Source organism: Impatiens glandulifera, chromosome 1, assembly GCF_907164915.1.
Source record: "Impatiens glandulifera chromosome 1, dImpGla2.1, whole genome shotgun sequence".
Taxonomy (NCBI): Eukaryota; Viridiplantae; Streptophyta; class Magnoliopsida; order Ericales; family Balsaminaceae; genus Impatiens; species Impatiens glandulifera.
Genome location: NC_061862.1, coordinates 132,203,810 through 132,222,602, shown reverse-complemented (window position 1 = coordinate 132,222,602; position 18,793 = coordinate 132,203,810). Strand labels below are relative to the sequence as shown.

Below are 18,793 nucleotides of genomic sequence, written 5' to 3'. Positions count from 1 at the left end.
TGTGAAATGTTTCGTCCACATATATGACTACATTTTAGTCATTCCATCTAAAAAATAATAATAAAACATTTAGTTATATCAACAGCTTATATTAAGCATGTGAATATTAATGCGGAAACATAATATAATTACATGTTATTTCCTTTTTCATTATAACTATTTTGTAAAATAAAATTTAAAAAACAAATAAATGAGGCCACCTAGGAAAGAACATTATACTCTGTTTGGAAACGACTTTAGGGGTTAGAGCTGAGTTTGAGTCTGATTGAGAAACCGATAAATAAATTTTGAATGTAGTCTAGTATTATTTGGTTAATTTTTAATTGTCAATTTATAAATTTTATTTTAAATTTATAAGTTTAGTTAATATGTATATTAATTTTATATTTATTATTATTTATATTTTTAAATATATTTTTAATTAATTGATTAAAATTAATCATATTTAATTATAATTTAATGATAAAAAAAATTATTTATTTTTTTAAGATAATCTATCATCCATGATATTTGGGAATTTTAATATTAACCAGTAATAACTAGAGAATCAAAATATTATTAAATTGTTTCGTTGTCATAATTTGAATGCTAACAGCGGTCCTTTCGGTCAGTGTTTTCACCGAAAATTCATTTTTAATTGTTGGTGTCGATTTTTTAAAATCTTTATCCACTATTGACGGTTAAACGTCAGTTCAGTTTAACCGGTTATCGGTTCAGTTCGATTTATCAATTTAATCGTTGAAAAATTAACATATAAAATATAATAAATTAAAAAAATATATAAATAAATATATATAATAAACTATAGAAGGAAAAAAAGTTCATAGATATTATTCAAAATAATTAAAATTCTAATAAATTAGGTAATAAAACAACTATTTAACTTAAAAATATTTTTAAATGTTAATTAAATTAAAATAGGTTTAAGAAAGAAAAAAACATCAAATTTAAAAATAAATAATAAATATGTGTATCAATGTTCAATACTTTATCAAATAAAACACTATGTTCATCATTTACCAGTAGACTAGAAAGACACCTGTTAAAATAATATCAAAATGCGTATATATTTAGTCGGTTAAATTGTCGGTTTTTTATTATTTAAACCGTCAACCGAACTGGCCTGAGTTGGTACAAGAAATTACGAACCGCTCAAAACTCGGTTTGGTAAGTTTATAATTATTTTTGTCGGTTTTTCATCGATTAAGTTTTTCCAGTTTTACTTACACCCCTAAATTACACTAATTTTTTCGTAATGAATATTCTCTTGTAAAATATAATTATATGTGTACATCATCATAATCGCGAAATGGTTATCCTCATCGTTAGATTGGTCGTTTTTTTTTTACCATTAATTTGAAAATATTTAATTATTAAAATATATAAAAATATGTGAATATTAAAAATTATGGTTTAATCTTAGATTTGTATATTTTGTTTTTTACTATACATTCATTGTGTGTATATTTTAAAATTTATTTTATGCATATATTTTTTAATTTATTTATAATAAAAGTTTAATTTTGTTTTATCGTACTCTAATATATTTCGTCAAAATCATTAAAATATATTTTTTTAATATTTTAAAATAAAATAATTTTGTATAACATATCATTTGTAACACACTTACAAAACCTAAATTTTCAAACAAGATTTAAATTTAAAAATAAAAATTAATTTAATAGTTAATCTGCAAATAAGAATTGTTATAATATGTTAGAAAAATAAAATTATGATAAAAAGGATAAAAAAAAAATAGAGAATGAAAATAAAATTAATTAATTGAGGGAAAAAAAGATAAATGTAACCTAGACCGTTTGGTCCGTTTCAACTGAACACGGTTTGATATAATGGGTTTCCAAATATGATTTAAGAGTTTCCAAAAGAAGCATTAAGAACATGAAAGTCACATCTTATAACAATTTGGAAGGTTTGATAATGGAAAAGGGAAGACTTTGTATATAACAAATTAAGCATGATTAATTAAATTAAAACTCAAATTTATAGTTTATACAAATAGGAGAAAAAACTATTTTATGCATATAGCAGACAAAAACAAAATTTGGAAGTGGTTTATACATATATAACATACAAAGTTATTTTATGCATATAGCAGACACAATTTGAAAGTGATATATAATATATATAAAAAAGTTATTTTATAAATACAGTAGACACAATTGAAAAGTGATTTATATACGAAGAGGGATAGAGTGAGGAAATTTTGGAGAGAAACAACATCATTGACTTGAAAATTTTGTTATTTTTTCAACGAATTAGATCGCGTCACGTAATTCTCTCAAAATCTCTCTACCAAATTTCATCTATCAATCGTTTCTCTTTATATATACAACATACAAAACTATTTTATATACATGTAACAAATAAAATTTGGAGGTGGTTTATATATATAACATACAAAGTTATTTTATAAAGAAATTTAGAAATGAATTATACATATATCATAACAGACAAAGTAGTTTTTTTTTTTTTTTTATAGATAGTAGACAATTTAAAAGTGGTTTATTAAGATAGCAGATAAAGTTATTTTATATAAATAACAAACAAAATTTAGAAGTAATTTATACAAATAAAAATCAAAGTTATGTTATAGAGATAGCTTGACAAAATTTAGAATTGGTTTATAGAGATAACAGACAACTATTTGATACATAACATACAAAAGTTAAAAGATTGATGATATTTTCAATTATATATATATAAATGTACTAACAATAAATTTTATAGAAATAGTAATAACATGAAATTTTTAAATGATTTATACACATAGATAATAGACAATTATTTTATCCATAAAATATACATAAACAAGCCAAAATAATAACAAAACAATAAATTATTAACATGTAACTTTTTTTTAATAAACAATAATTAAAATTAATTCAACAATAATTCAGCCTAAAATGTGGAGGAATTGATAAATTATTAGTCTATCCTAACAATTTAGCTTAAAATCCTAAACTCTAAACATTTTTGGATTACATACAAATCTTATCTAACATATAAATCTTCAATCATAGACAAATTAAGAACTATATTAGCATTCTCGATGATATAATATACAAAGTGAGTCTAACGACAACCATGTGAAAAACAAATTCTATAATTTGAAAATAAGACAAACTTTTCATCTTCACATTCGTCCATATTAGTGTAGGCAAAATGTGTTAATGGTGAACTATTTGTCGGAAATGACGAACCTATTGTTAATGTTAATGTCATAGAACAAGGTCTTAGTATAAACAACATAGTGAAAACGGGTGAAATCGACATAAAGAGAGTTGAAAGTGAAGAGTATTAATACAGTAAAAATACGAGTTAATTAGAATGGAGATGAGAATATGTTAATTATAATATAATTACGATTTGATAAAGGATTTTAGTAAGTAACTATTAAAAAAACGCATTGTTTAACACATAACAAAAAATTTAACACTACTTTTTTAATATCCTCAATTTATCAAACTGTTGTGTGGCAACCATAAGCTTGTTCTCTTTAGTATGTTCGTTGCCTTCACAGAGTTGATTTAGCCTTTCCCAAATTTCTTTGGCAGATTCGCATGATATAATGTAGTTGAATATGTTGTCATCAAGAGTTTTGTACAGAATATCCATGGCTAAGTTGTCGAGGTTGTTCTTCCTTTTGTCTTCATTTGTCCACTCAGATTTGTCTTTCTCAATCTTGATAGGATCTTCTGTGATGACACTCCACATGTCATCATCTAAGGCTGCAAGATGAGCACGAACTCTCTTCTTCCACATGATGTAGTTTTATTTTGAGAACATGAGAACCTTGAAGTTGGTATCCTTAAACATGATTCAGATTCTTTTGATGCTTGAGAATAGAAAACGAGACTCTAATACCACTTGATAGGATCGGTGTTACCAATAGAGACTAGGGTCTAACTATTGTGAACAGTTTACGATAAATTTTTCTATAATAATCCTGTGAGGGATTAGTATATGTTTCTATTCTTCATAAATCCTCCAAACTCTTAAAACAAATTCAAGTGCGGAATTGTTCTTTGGATTTGAAGCTTTAGACAACTGAATGTAAATGGCAGAAAGTAAAGAACACTAGGAGTTTTATGGATGTTCGGAGATAAAACTCCTACGTCACCCCTTCTTCCACAACCAGAAAGATATCCACTAAATACTTTGAATCAAATACAACTCACTGATCTAGATAACTCTCTGTTAAACAAAACAACCTTTGTTTAACTTACAGCACTAAGATTTCTCACAGAAAAGATAGTATGTAATTACAATGTATTCATAGCTAGACAGTAAGAGATTTAGCGTATGCGTTGAGTAGAGTGTGTGAAGTAGTTCGACCGTTGTCCTTGAGCTTCTATATATAGATGAAGTACATCAACGGTCGAATATTCTTTATGGACATGTGGCACATGTTTGTTGGACGACCGCTTATAGTACGAGAGTACATCACGCTCGAAATGATTGGATTGTGGCCGTACTAAACAAGTAGTGCGCCGAATATCCTCTAATCTTGTCTTGTACTGGAAATACAGTTGAGGGATATTCGCGTACGTGGCATTCATTCATTGATGTAATTAGCTAGCTTGTTAGACTGCTAAAAGAAGTGGAGCAGAAGGAAGTGGAGCAGGAAACTAATTGATCGTGGGTAGACGGATGCTTCCATTAGACAGCTACAAAAGCAAAGCATCAGACATTCTTCTTTAGACTGCATCTAAATGGGTTAGACGTCGTCTAACTACGATTCCCTTTAGACACGGTCTAAAGGAGTTAGACATCGTCTACTTACGCATCCCTTCAGACCGCGTCTGAAGGAGTTAGACGTTGTCTAACTACGCATCCCTTCAGACAGCGTCTGAAGGAGTTAGATCTCGTCTAACTACGTTTTCCTTTAGATTCCATCTAAATGAGTTAGACCTCATCTAACTACGTTTCCCTTTAGACTCCGTCTAAAGGAGTAGACCTCATCTAACTACGTAAGATGTTTAAGATAGTCTACTTTAGACCGTGTCTAGAGTAGAATTGTCTTTAAATTTATTCCTGCACAAAACAAATAGACCACTCAGCTTGAACTTAATAACATCATCAAAATTATGTTCCAAAATATAAAAGACTTTTATATTCTTTTAAAGTTAATTAAACTATGTCTATCTTAATTAACTTTCTTTCTTTTCTTGTTTTAATTTTTCCCAACATGTTCAATATTGCCTTGAGCACTTTGAGAGCCCGGCCGCATGCACCATTAGCATTACTGTAAACTATAACATGAATAACGTCATCTCTCTACTTCATAGACACTATTGCACCATAAGTGCGAGAAAATTGCAACATCAACAACTGTGTCAAAACAATAATATTATCTCTTAGAAGAATATGGTCATTACATTCAAAACTTACATGATATAGACAATATATGGACATGTAATAATATATTAACTTCACTAGATAATTGATTAGGGCAAAAAATTCATTCTTTGCCTGTAATAATTAGGACGATTTCGTTGTTTGTTGTTTGTATATTCAAAAGAGATGATTTGTTATTTACAAAAACAATTTTTTCCTACATCAGTAACCAGACTTTCGTGGAAATAATATACAAAACCTGAGTAGGGTTTCCTAAATACGAACGGTTTCATTGAACGTAACATTTTCGGAGTAGAGTTTCCTAAATATGAACGACATAACGACCTCATTGTGCGTACATAGAGTTTAGGGCTTAAGGTTTAAAGTTTGTGGTTTCATAAATATAAACAAAAGTTAACGATTTTGTCGTACGTACGTAGGGTTTAGGGTTTGTGGTTCCATAAATGTAAATAAAAGTTAACAATTTTGTTGTACGTACCATTTTCGAGATTGAGCTAAAGAGTTCTTTACGGCAAATATCTGAGTTCCGTGAAAGGGAACCGAATTGAATCGCCGTGAAAGAGGAAGTTGAAGCTTGAAGAGAGAGATTAATCGGAAGGAAGTAGAAAATTGTAATGATATTATAATTTATATTATAAATTAGGATCGAAGCGCATCAACGTGAAGCAATCGTACGTACATGAGTGAAGCTATTACAACTGTTAATATAAATGAAGTGAGCCACCAATAGGTAGTGTTTGCTTCACTCCTATCTGCGTTATACATACATAGTGAAGAAAGAATCACTATGTAGCGCTTGTTTCACTCCTATCGGCACTGTAAATACCTAGTGAAGCAATCTTCTCTAGTTAACGCTATAATCACTAATATAAGCGTTGTAAATAAATACCTAACGAAACAATCTTCACTAGCTACCGCTTGTTTCACTGATATAAGTGTTGTAAATCTTCACTAGTCAGCGTTTGTTTCACCATTTTTAATTCTTTAGTATGGTTTACATGATGAAATAAATGTTATTACATGAACGAATAAATATTTTTATTCGTTAATGTGTTACTTGTTTTACATTAACGTTTATATATAATAATATAAATATAAACATAGTGGAGGAATCTTCATTAGTCAACGTTTGTTTCACCCTTTTTAATTCTTCAATATGGTTTACACGATGAAATAAATGTTATACATGGAAAAATAAAGTTTTTACATTAACGTTAATATATAAAAATATATAATAATATAAAATAATTAAAACAAATTAATTTAAATATCTTTCCAAAAAAAAGTAAAAATATGTTTTATATATATTTAATATATAATTATATAAATTATTAAATAATTTGTTCAAATTTATTTCAATACAAAAAAAATTATGTGTAGTGAATATATAAATATATACATTATGAAATAATTTTTACTGATTAATTTTAATATATCAAAAATATAAATTTTAATCATTTAAAAAAATTAATTTAAATATTTCACATCACAAAGTAATTATGAACATAATTTATGATTATTAATTTAAATAAAATTATATTAAGTCATAATTATTAATTTAAATATATATAAAAAAAAATTATATGAATTTTTATTTATTCATTTAAATAGATCACAAATAAAATTATAAATATAATTTATAAATCGAAGTAAATAAAGAAAACTTCACTTAACAATGCATCTATTTAAAGCAGTTTTAAACCATAGTCAAATAAAGCTTGTTTCTAAACATTGCATATATTTCAATTTGTTTTACATGCACAAACGGATGTAAAAGGTGTAGAGCCTCTCTCTTCACTGGGAGGGACAAACCCAGGATTCGGTGATGGGGTGAACTTAAAAAAAATTAGGATGGGCTAAAATAAAAAATGAGAAAATTTTGAATAAAACGCTTAAGTAAAGATAAGTTTTACTATATTTTTAATAATTAAATAAATAAAATAGCAAACTTTATTGATTTTTTTAAAAAAAAAAAAATTGGGGTAATGTCACATTTTAATCGTTAAAAAAAATTCCAGATGAGTTTCAACCCCTACATATATATATCCCTAATCACTAGGTCATGTAAAACGGAGTAAAGCGAATGAATCTTCACTCCTTTCCGTTTTTTATGAACCCGGGATGAAATTGAAATTTCGGGTCCGATTCTCTCTCTTTCTTTCAACTAGAGCCTTAATTTATTATCAAAATAATTCTGCTGAAACTTGGTTCCAAATAGAGGAACATCTCATTCGGTAGCACATGAAACTGTTTGGAGTCTAAGATATTTATATTTTATAAATAAATATATACATATATATTAACAAAATATAAAATTATTAATTATTTGATAGATTCCCATTATTTTTCCTCTATTGTAAATATATTGATAATAAAGTATAAGGATATGTTATTTTTGCTAGATTAAAATTATAATAAGAGAGAAATTTATTAGATTTCCAATAATCATTAGAAGACACATCATTTCCAGCATTTTTTTATCCATATATTTAACTTTTCTATCTATTTTATATTTCCTCCATCTCTAATATTTTATCTCTTAATCATTAAAAGAGAATTAATTAATAAAAAAATTATTTAATTTTTTTCTTTTTTACTTTATATATATACATGAAAAATTATTTGGGAAGAGAAATTGAATGAGAAATTAGAGAAGGGAATGACATACAAATACAATTGACTAAAAAATAAAATAATTTATGTATTTTCTCTCTTTCTTTTCTTTTTTTTTCCTTCCAATGATGTCATTTTTTCTTTCATTCTCTCACTCAAATTTTATCTGTCACTCATATATATAACTTTTGCTTCAACTTTTAATATAAATGTACGTAATATAAATAAAGTGAGCAAAAATATGTAAAGTTTGCTTCACTCCTATTTGCGTTTATACATAGGTAGTGAAGAAAGAATCACTATATATAACATTTTAATTCTTGTAAAAAGTTATATATATTTTTTTATTTAATTATATATATATATATATAAATTATTCTAGTAATAAAAAAGTTAAGATATAAAATAATAATTTAAAATTTATATTTTTTAAATAAATTATAATAAAAAATAAAAAAATTACGCCCTATTTAAAGGGTGACATATTATTATTTCACTTTTTTTTAATCCATTTTTTATTTTAAATTTTTAAATTTAAAATTATAGAGTTAGCTAAAGTCATATTAATTTTAGTAAAATATAATAAAAAATTAAAAAATTAAGCGCCTATTTGGAGGGTAACATATTATTATTTCACTTTTTTTTTAATCCATTCCTTTATTTTAAATTTTTAAAATTTAAAATTATAGAGTTAGCGTGAAGTCATATTAATTTTTATAAAAAAAAATATTTTCACTTTGATTTTGTTTAATTGACATATTAATTGTAAATTAAAAAATATATTAAGCGCCTATTTGGAGGGTGACATAATATTATTCATTTTTTTAATATATTCCTTTATTTTAATTTTTTTAATTTTAAATTATAGAGTTGTTACTGTGAAAAAGTCATATTAATTTTCTTAAAATAAATAAATTTTAATTAAAAAAATTATTTCATTTTGATTTTGTTTAATTGACTTTTTAATACTATAGTTTTATAAAAAAATATTATTAGTAATAATAATTTAAATTGTAAATTAGAAATTAAGAAGCTATTCGAAGGGTGACATAATATTAATTAATTCTTTTATTTTAAATTTTTCAAAATTTAAATTATAGAGTTATTAGTATGAAGAAGTAATTAATTACTAAAAAAAATTAAATTTTAATAAAAAAATTATTTCATTTTAATTTTGTTTAATTGACTTATTAATCTTATTTAATACTATAATTTTATAAAAAAAATTATTAGTAATAATAATTTAAATTATATAAAAACAATTCAAACCTAACCATCATACATAATAGCTATAGCTATTTCACTGTTAATATAAATGTAATATAAATGAAGTGAGCAAAAATAGGTGGTGTTTGTTTACTCATATATTTACGTTATACATAGGTAATAGGTGGTGAGAAAGAATCAATATATATATAACATTTTAATTATTGTAAAATGTTAATATATATTTTTTTATTTAATTATATATACATGTTATATTAATAATAAAAAAGTTAAAATATAAAATAATAATTTAAAAAAGTTTATATTTTTTAAATAAAATATGATAAAAAATCAAAAAATTACGCGCTATTTGGAGGGTGACATATTATTATTTTACTTTTTTTAATCCATTCCTTTATTCTAAATTTTTAAAATTTAAAATTATAAAATTAGCGTGAAGTGATATTAATTTTCATAAAATATAATAAAAATCAAAAAATTACGCGCTATTTATAGGGTGATATGTTATTATTTCACTTTTTTTTTAATCCATTCCTTTATTTTAAATTTTTAAAATTTAAAATTATAGAGTTACCGTTAAGTCATATTAATTTTCGTAAAAAAAAATATTTCACTTTAATTTTGTTTATTTGACCTTTTAATTGTAAATTAAAAAATTACGCGCTATATGGTGGGTAACATAATATTAATTAATTCTTTTTCTAATACATTCCTTTATTTTAAATTTTAAATTTTAGAGTTATTAGTGCGAAGAAGTCATATTAATTTTCTTACAAAAATATTATTTTTTTGATTAAAAAATTAATTTTATTTTAAATTTGTTTAATTGACTTATTAATCTTATTTAATATACAGTTTTATATGTAAAAAAATATAAGTAATAATAATAATTTAAATTGTATGAAAACAATTCAAACCTAACCTTTGCTACACTCTACCTTGATGCGAATAGATATCATCTGAACCGTCCATTTTTTTATTATAAATCTGAAGATCGCTAGACCAAACCCTTCTCCTCTTTTGCTGAAGCCTAATACCCTTGTGGCTTCCTGCATTCTCCCTCTTCACTAGGGTTTCCGATCTGTGGCAAGTCTTCTCTCAATCTCTTCTTCCTTTTGATATATAGATTCTGTTGCTTGTCAATTCAATTGGGTTCTTTCATTTTCTATTTTCCTCAGATTAAGCGATTGATTATCGAAAATGTTCGGGAGAGCGCCTAAGAAGAGCGACAACACCAAGTACTATGAAGTACTCGGAGTCCCGAAGAATGCATCGCAGGATGATCTGAAGAAGGCATATAGGAAGGCTGCCATCAAGAATCACCCTGACAAAGGTGGTGATCCAGAAAAGGTGAATACTTCTTTTGACATTCATAGATTTTGTTTTCTTTCTGTACACAGATCGATCAAATTTATATGTATTGGCATCTGTGATTTTATTGTAGTATTTGCATGTTTGGTTATGAGTAGCTATACCATTTGGATGATTAGATCTGTTGCTTACTGTTCATATGCGCTACTAGGTATACTGAATGAGATATGTTTATGGCTCCGGTTGGATAATTCTCAATAGCATAGGGGTTAAGGTTTTGTTTTGGGGAAATATATGTTCTTGTGAGTTGAAACCATGAATAGGGTGTTGTGAAATTACTGTTTTTTTTTTCTTACTGTTCATTATTTTGCAGTTCAAAGAGCTTGCACAAGCTTATGAGGTCCTGAATGACCCAGAAAAGCGTGAAATTTATGATGAGTATGGAGAGGATGCCCTGAAGGAAGGAATGGGTGGCGGAGGCGGTGGTGGTGGTCATGATCCGTTTGACATCTTCCAATCCTTCTTTGGTGGAAGCCCTTTTGGAGGTTGGGATCACTTTATACTATTTTCACCATATCCATATTTCATTGTTTTGAAGATCTAGAGTTTGAAGTAACTATTAAATGATTGTGAATCAGGTGGTGGTGGTGGAAGCAGCAGAGGACGTAGGCAGCGAAGAGGGGAAGATGTGATTAATCCCCTCAAGGTGTCATTGGAGGATCTCTACAATGGAACATCAAGGAAGCTTTCTCTTTCTCGTAATGTGCTCTGTGCTAAGTGCAAAGGGTGCGAATTTTGCCTTGTTAAAATTATTCTTTGTAATATATATTCTTTGTAATTATCTTTTGTAATACATATTATAAATTTCATTATTGCAGTAAAGGGTCGAAATCTGGTGCATCAATGAAATGCTCTGGCTGTCAAGGGTCTGGAATGAAGGTCTCTATCAGACATCTTGGTCCTTCAATGATCCAGCAAATGCAGCATGCTTGCAATGACTGTAAGGGAACTGGTGAAACCATCAATGACAAAGATCGTTGCCCACAATGCAAAGGTGATAAAGTTGTTCAAGAAAAGAAAGTTTTGGAGGTCCATGTTGAGAAAGGAATGCTGAATGGCCAAAAGATTACATTCACTGGAGATGCTGATGAAGCAGTAAGTAATTTGTGTCTTCTTAATGATTTGTAACTATGAATTAACACGAGTGTTCTGTTGCTGATTTTTTAATCAATGATCTTGCAGCCTGATACTGTCACTGGAGATTTAATCTTTGTCTTGCAACAAAAAGAACACCCCAAGTTCAAGAGAAAGGGTGATGACTTGTATGTAGAGCATACCTTGAATATCACTGAGGCACTATGTGGTTTCCAGTTTATTTTGACTCATCTTGACAATAGACAGTTGCTCATTAAATCACAGCCTGGAGAAGTTGTCAAGCCTGGTAAGAAATCAATGTTATATCTTATTTACTCATTAACTGCTCCACAACTGTTATGTCCTGGGTGTTCTCCATTGTTGCATAAGGCCTTGTTTGATGTTGGTTATTTGTTCAATGAAAGAGTGGATTATTTGGGTTAAATGACTAAAATATTCTTTGTCTTGAGTATTTTAAAATGTTTATAAAAAAGAATTATAGTTATGGTATTTTTAGTTGATGATGTGAAACATGTCCTTGTTTGTAAGACATCAAATTGAAGTAGGAATATGTTTTTTAGATTATAGTGTGATTTTTTTTTTTCTTGTTTGATTTGTAATTCTTAGGATTTAGATCCATTATGATCTTTTGGCAAACATACAAAATATAGATTTTTGAGATCATGAAAAATAAAAAGGTTGGTAACAGATCAGCCCTGTATATATGTTGTGCAGATGAGTTCAAGGCGATAAATGATGAAGGGATGCCGATGTATCAGAGGCCGTTCATGAGAGGGAAGTTGTATATCCATTTTACAGTGGAATTTCCAGATTCATTGAGTCCAGGGCAGTGCAAGGGAATCGAAGCTGTGCTACCTCCTAAGGCTTCGATTAAAATGAGTGATATGGAGTTGGATGAGTGCGAGGAAACGACTCTACATGATGTGAACATTGAGGAAGAGCTTCGTAGGAAGCAAGAACAGCAAGCACAGGAAGCTTATGAAGAGGATGAAGATGATAACATGCCTGGTGGTGCTCAGAGGGTGCAATGTGCCCAACAGTAGTAAGTCTTTATCTTCTTCTTATGTCAGTGAAATACATTCTCTTGGGATTTTTTTGGTTTATTTTTAAAAAGAAGATTAAGATAGTAATCTAAATGATGAGGTAAAAAACTATGTTATCCTTGATTAACCTAATGCTATACTGCTGCATTACTTTTCTTAATGGTACCGTTTAATCAAATCTGTTGAGATTTTGGTAGTTCTTTGTGTTTTTAACTCTGTTTGTATATGCTTGCTCTTTTATTTCTATTTTTGTATGAAATTCAGATAAACTAGAAGGGGTTTTCAAATAGGGACCAATATAATGAGAATTCAGTTTTTGATTGGTAAAGATTGGCTGATTCAACTCAATCCAATCTCATCCCATAAATAATAGCTTTCTCATTTTGATTAAAAAAAAGTAACAAAGTGAAGGAAGGAACAAGGAGCCTCTATTGAATTCTTTTTGTATCCTTCTTGTTCCTCCTTTAACTTGTCATTTTTATTACATGGAATAGCAGACCTGAGTAAAATATTTGTTTGATTTAATTTTTTTTAAACTAGTTTTTATTGGGTTTGGGGTAAAAATCTTTAAAATCAAATATCAAACAATCTCTAGAAAAATATATTCTAAAATAAGGGTTTGTTTGATTTATAATATTTTAAGTTATAAGTGGGAGTCAAAATGTCTTAAGAGGATAAATGGAGGTTGGGTTGGTTTAACTGTTTTTTTCACTTGAAACTTTAAACAAAATTTTGAAAGCATTATTTAAGATTTCAAAGTATTTTTGGTTTGTTTGTCTTACTAGTTGAATATTAAACACATTATTTAAGGCACCAACCCTCCAAGGTTTCCAAAAATTATTTACAACATTTGATGTTTTTTTGTTTTGTTTTATTGAATGGTTGGCAAACTAAGTAAATATGAAGATGATATATTTTTATAATTAGATTTATGATATATTTTTTTTTGTTGAAACTTATTAAGTTTACACGGCTGGTAGCATGTTTTTCTTACATTGATATATAGTTTTGGCAAAATGTTATCACTTGTAACTACACTTTAAATCAAAACATTCTTATGGCTAATTATATAAAAAAAAAATTGGGAAAAAATTGTATAAAATTTATTATATATTATAAGGTCTAAAATAGTCTTATATTTTTATTTATAAATATATATGTATTTTTTAATTTTATTTATATGTAAAAATATTTATTTATAATTATTGTAAATAATATTAATTATCTTTTTGTAAAAATATTTAAATTATTTTTGAGGTAATAAAAAAAAAAGAATAGTTAATTAGTATAATTATATATTTTTTTGAAGTTATTATAAATTTTATAAATATTAATTATTTATAAAATATATTATTTGTAAATATAAATTATAATGTTAATTGTAGATTGAGACGCTCTTACAATTTTGAATTCAACACAATAATAATTAGACATTATTTCAAAAAGGAAATATCAAACAAAATTTTGATATTTAAAAATTAAGTTAGGAGATTATCAACAAAAATAAAAACTGGATTTTAATAGAAGAAAAAAAAAGTTTTCTACAATGAAATAAAATAACTTAAAATTAAAAATTAAATCAATTGAATATTATTATAAAAATCAAATATCAAAATAAATTAAAGTATTATCAAACTTTTCATCGCCTAGCTCGAACTGAACGCGATGTAATCAAACTTATGGTTGACGCCCGTCAGAATATAGAGCCCATATGCGAAGTTAAAAAAGTAGGAGTCGCTGGTACTATTTATGATGTCCCTGGGATTGTAGCCAGGGATCGTCAACAAACCTTAGCTATTCGTTGGATCCTTGAAGCAACTTTCAAACGACATATAAGTCAGAGGATAAGCTTAGAGAAATGTTCATTTGCTGAGATACTGGATGCTTACCGAAAGAGGGGAATTGCACGTAAGAAAAGGGAGAATCTTCATGGATTGGCTTCCACCAATCGAAGTTTCGCGCATTTCAGATGGTGGTAAAGTGAGACCACATAAAGAGCTCTTCCTCATTCAGTCAGATTCTTCAGTAAGATAGGGTTCTTTTTTCCTTTTTGTTTGAATCTGAATAGAATATAGAAAGCCGGCTTCCTCATACTCCTCCTCTTCATTCATTGAGTTGGAGGCTTAGTTAAGGAGGCCCGCCCGTTATGCATTGCATGAAAGAACCTTTCTTTTCTTCGTATGACTTCTCTTTTGCCTCAGGTCGAATGAGAAAGGGAGATCAATCAAAAATAAAAGCCATGAATGAAGAAGTAGTGGGCCTTTCACCCTCTTTCGTTTGACTCGGGGAGCTGAGCTGATCTGATAAATGCACTTCAAAGGGGGGGAAGCTAGGTTTCCCATGTTGGTATGGCCGGGCATAAAAGATTTGGTTGTTAGGTAAAAAAGAAGAGGTAGAGAGAGAGAACGGAACCGATAGATTGCTCCGTACGAATTTACAATGGAAAAACCCCTCTTCGTTGTAAGATTACTGAAGGGTCAACAATTTGGAGAATTTGCTTTTACACGGACGAGAACAAATATTGGACTGGGAAAAAAGAGGGGAAAAGTCAAGTTTAAGCGCATATGGCACGAAAAGGAAATCCGATTTCGGTAAGACTGGATATTAATCGTAGTTCAGATTCAAGTCGGTTCAGTGAGGGCGACCGCGAAAGTCACCGAATGGGCCCTATTGATAAATCGGCTTTTCCTTCTGTTTTTCCCGGGAGAACGTTGCAGATGTCCGGGACGGACACGACTGATTCTAAGACTAGAAGACCACTGGAAGACACCCCGGACCAGAGCATGTCGTGAAAGAAGCACACTAGGCGGGCGTGCTTTGACCCTGTCTCCGGAGCACAGTTGAATGTAGATATCATGAACGCGAGGTGCAAGATACCAGGCCGAGAAAGCCGGGCAACCACTCCCCTATGTGTCAATCGCTAGCGCATCCAGGGCCCCTTAGCCCAGCTGGAGAGGCTACGCCTGATCTGAGAAGTGCGCCTTGGATAGACTGAATTCAAGAACGGAACGCCGCCGCTCCTGGAATCAATAAGAAAACAAGTGCTAAGTTTCAGATCAGTGAATAAATCAAAACGAAAGAAGAGACATTTCTGGCTCGACGCCTAAAGCGCACTATGCTCCGCTTCAACAAATGAGAGTTTTCGGTGGAACCGGTGAACCACGCGAGCTGGTTAGATGCGTGGGACAGAGGGCTCGTAGTACCTGCTAGCGCAGCTATGCAGTGGAAGGGAAGGAGCCTAAATCGACCTTTTTTTTTAAGAAAAGAGCACAAAGATATTATACTATCGGATGATACTAAGCAGCTACCTACCGTTCCGACGCGCCCTTGACCTATCTTGATTAAGACCGAAAACCTATCTAAAGTGGAGCCTTGTTTAAACTGTCAAACAAATAATAGAATGGAAAATAAAGAATTACCACTAGTAGAAATATGATATGGATGGAGTCTCGCTCAGTAAAGAGAGTTGTAGATTCGTAGAACAGAACAGGAGACCTTTACTTTAGATTAGTAAGTAAAGCGCTAGCGCGCTAGCTGCAATCAAACTAAAGCAAGAAGCGAGAAAGTTGACGAAAGAAGTTGTTGCTACTTTATTATTAGATTAGTAAGGTTGCTTGTTTTTCCTCAATTGCTTTACTAATAAGATATCAAGGGCTTTTGAATCAGGGTGGTTTAGAACCCTATACAAAGGGCCTTTCCTTTCAAATGACAACTACCTCTTCCTGAAAGAGGGCCTTGCACGAAACCAAACCGCCCCCCACCCGATCAAGTACCAGTTGCTTCGCTGGTAGGCCGGATTATCTTTTTGGACATTGTCCTTCTTACTAACCTCCGGTGTGTAATCGACATGTTGCTAGCTTCAACTCGATCGAATAAGAATCATTGATTCCCTTTGCTGTCCATTTCTTATTCATTCAGGGCGCTCGGCTTTCTCAGAAAAAGTCTGAACGTTAGGGAAGCCCCCTTCTCTCACATAGGGGCGGGAAGACCACCTGAGCGAACCGACCGAAGGGACTTGACTTATCCTATCCGAACCGAACGATAGCGGCGCTAAGCCTATCACGAGCAGCGTCGCTGCTTTCTCGGCGGAGAGGCTCAAAGTATAGGGCAAAAGATCAAGCGCAGCGCTTTGACTTTGTCCCCCGGGATTGGATTCACCACAGGTTGGGTTTGAGAGCCGTGTGATGGGTGACTATCCAGCACGGTTCGGAGAGCACTTTTAGTCTGCGCTGGTGAATGGAAGCCCCCCCCTATCAAGCAAGAAAGAAGCGGCTCTTCCCACGGCTCCGTCACCATTGACTCTATTTATTATTATGGTAAATCAGTGTATCAAGATGTCAATATGAGATCTTATTTCGGTTCGATACGTCCACCTACGAGACTCGCCTTTGGCTTTCGTCTTGGTAGGTGTATTATTCTACATTTTCCTAAAAGAACATTCATTCATTTCTTTCTTCCCCGTCGACCACGACGACTGAAACGAGGCGCAAAATCCAGAACCGGAAAGGAGAAGGGCCGGTGGTGGGCATTTGGGGAAGTCGGGCCGATCGGGTGTCTTCATTCAAACGACGGTACAGAAGAAAAACAAAACGAAGTGAGAGGCCGGGTGGCAGGGAAAAGAGTCGAGTCGATCAGGCTCGACGACCGGGAGAAGCAAAACGAAAGAAGGATTTGGCCGAAAAATAAACAAGGCTATGGATACCATGACCGATCACCATCGATAAAGAAGAATCTTTCTAAATCACTTCGGGTCAGCGGGGCCTTCAAGCATCCGAAATACGCCGGGGTTGTAAATGACATAGCATTCGTGATAGAAAATGACGACTCCTTCAGAAAAACGAAGTTATTCAAGTTCTTTTTCCCAAAGAAGTCCCGCTCCGACGGCCCGACGAGTCATATACTTAAAAGTACCCTCCCTGCAGTGTGCCCCTCCTTTCATTATTCGGTCATGCAATACTTATTGAATACAAAGAACCAAATGCATTTCGACCCCGTCTCCGTTCTAAATCATTTCGTGGCACCGGGCGTGACTGAACCATCTACGATGGGGGGAGCTAATGCACAGGAAAGAAGCTTAAATAAAAGAATACGTTCTCATATCGCTTTTTTTGTAGAAAGCTTGACCAAGGAGAAAAAGTGTTTGGCCGAAGCCAAAAAGAGGTTGACCCGCTTCATTCGCCAAGCGAATGATCTTCGCTTCGCGGGAACAACAAAAACCACCATCTCGCTTTTTCCTTTCTTCGGTGCTACCTTTTTCTTTCCAAGGGATGGGGTTGGGGTGTATAATAACCTTTATTTTGAGGATGCCCGGGAAAAAGTCCTAGGTCAATTAAGGAAAAAATGTTTTAACCTTTTGGGTAAGGATAAGGTAATGGAATTAATAGATAAATTCCTAGGTAGGATAGGAGAATTTCTAAAAGGAATAGAGATGATGATAGAAATCATACTGAGAAAGAGAAGAATTCCATACGGATACAACTATTATTTGAACGAAGTGCAAAAAATGCGATCTTTGTTGTCTAATAGAGCAAAGACTAATACCTTAATTGAGTCGGTCAAGATAAAATCTGTTTATCAAAGTGCTTCTCCGATTGCTCAAGACATCTCTTTTCAACCGAGAAACAAAACAAGATCATTTCGTTCTATTTTTAGTAAAATAGTGAAGAATATGAAATTAGTAATGAAAAAAGGGGTGGAGGGGATCCGTATATGTTGTTCAGGTCGATCAGAAGGTGCAGAAATAGCTAGAACTGAATGCGGAAAGTTTGGAAAAACATCTCGTAACGTATTTAACCAGAAAATAGATTATGCTCCTGCTCCAGTATCTACTCGTTACGGAATCTCAGGTGTCAAAGTGTGGATTTCATATAGTAAAAAAAAGGGACGTGCTATATCCGAAACGTACGAAATATAGTAAATATCGTAAAGGCAGATGTAGTAGGGGTTGCAAACCGGACGGTACACAACTTGGTTTTGGAAGATATGGCACTCAAAGTTGTATAGCTGGTCGTCTTTCATATCGAGCCATTGAAGCAGCGCGTCGGGCTATAATAGGACATTTCCAT

General features: G+C 30.7%; 3 protein-coding genes across 3 annotated transcripts; all 3 read left to right on the top strand.

The window, feature by feature from the left end:
* The first annotated feature begins 10,211 nt into the window (after nucleotides 1–10,211).
* LOC124919806 (dnaJ protein homolog) lies at nucleotides 10,212–12,924 on the top strand. The gene is made up of 7 exons (XM_047460143.1): nucleotides 10,212–10,305; nucleotides 10,398–10,569; nucleotides 10,904–11,075; nucleotides 11,169–11,316; nucleotides 11,409–11,685; nucleotides 11,773–11,971; nucleotides 12,400–12,924. Exons 2-7 carry the CDS (start codon nucleotides 10,420–10,422, stop codon nucleotides 12,726–12,728), a joined length of 1,275 nt encoding a protein of 424 aa, XP_047316099.1. The 5' UTR covers nucleotides 10,212–10,305; nucleotides 10,398–10,419; the 3' UTR covers nucleotides 12,729–12,924.
* Nucleotides 12,925–14,407: 1,483 nt separating this feature from the next.
* Nucleotides 14,408–14,707, top strand: LOC124943658 (ribosomal protein S7, mitochondrial-like). The gene has a single exon (XM_047484137.1). The coding sequence runs from the start codon at nucleotides 14,408–14,410 to the stop codon at nucleotides 14,705–14,707; it is 300 nt and encodes a 99-aa protein (XP_047340093.1).
* A 17-nt stretch (nucleotides 14,708–14,724) lies between these two features.
* On the top strand, nucleotides 14,725–18,790 carry LOC124919805 (ribosomal protein S3, mitochondrial). Its single transcript, XM_047460142.1, has 2 exons — nucleotides 14,725–15,366; nucleotides 17,034–18,790. The coding sequence occupies exons 1-2, from the start codon at nucleotides 15,293–15,295 to the stop codon at nucleotides 18,640–18,642; spliced, it is 1,683 nt and encodes a 560-aa protein (XP_047316098.1). The 5' UTR covers nucleotides 14,725–15,292; the 3' UTR covers nucleotides 18,643–18,790.
* Nucleotides 18,791–18,793: the final 3 nt, after the last annotated feature.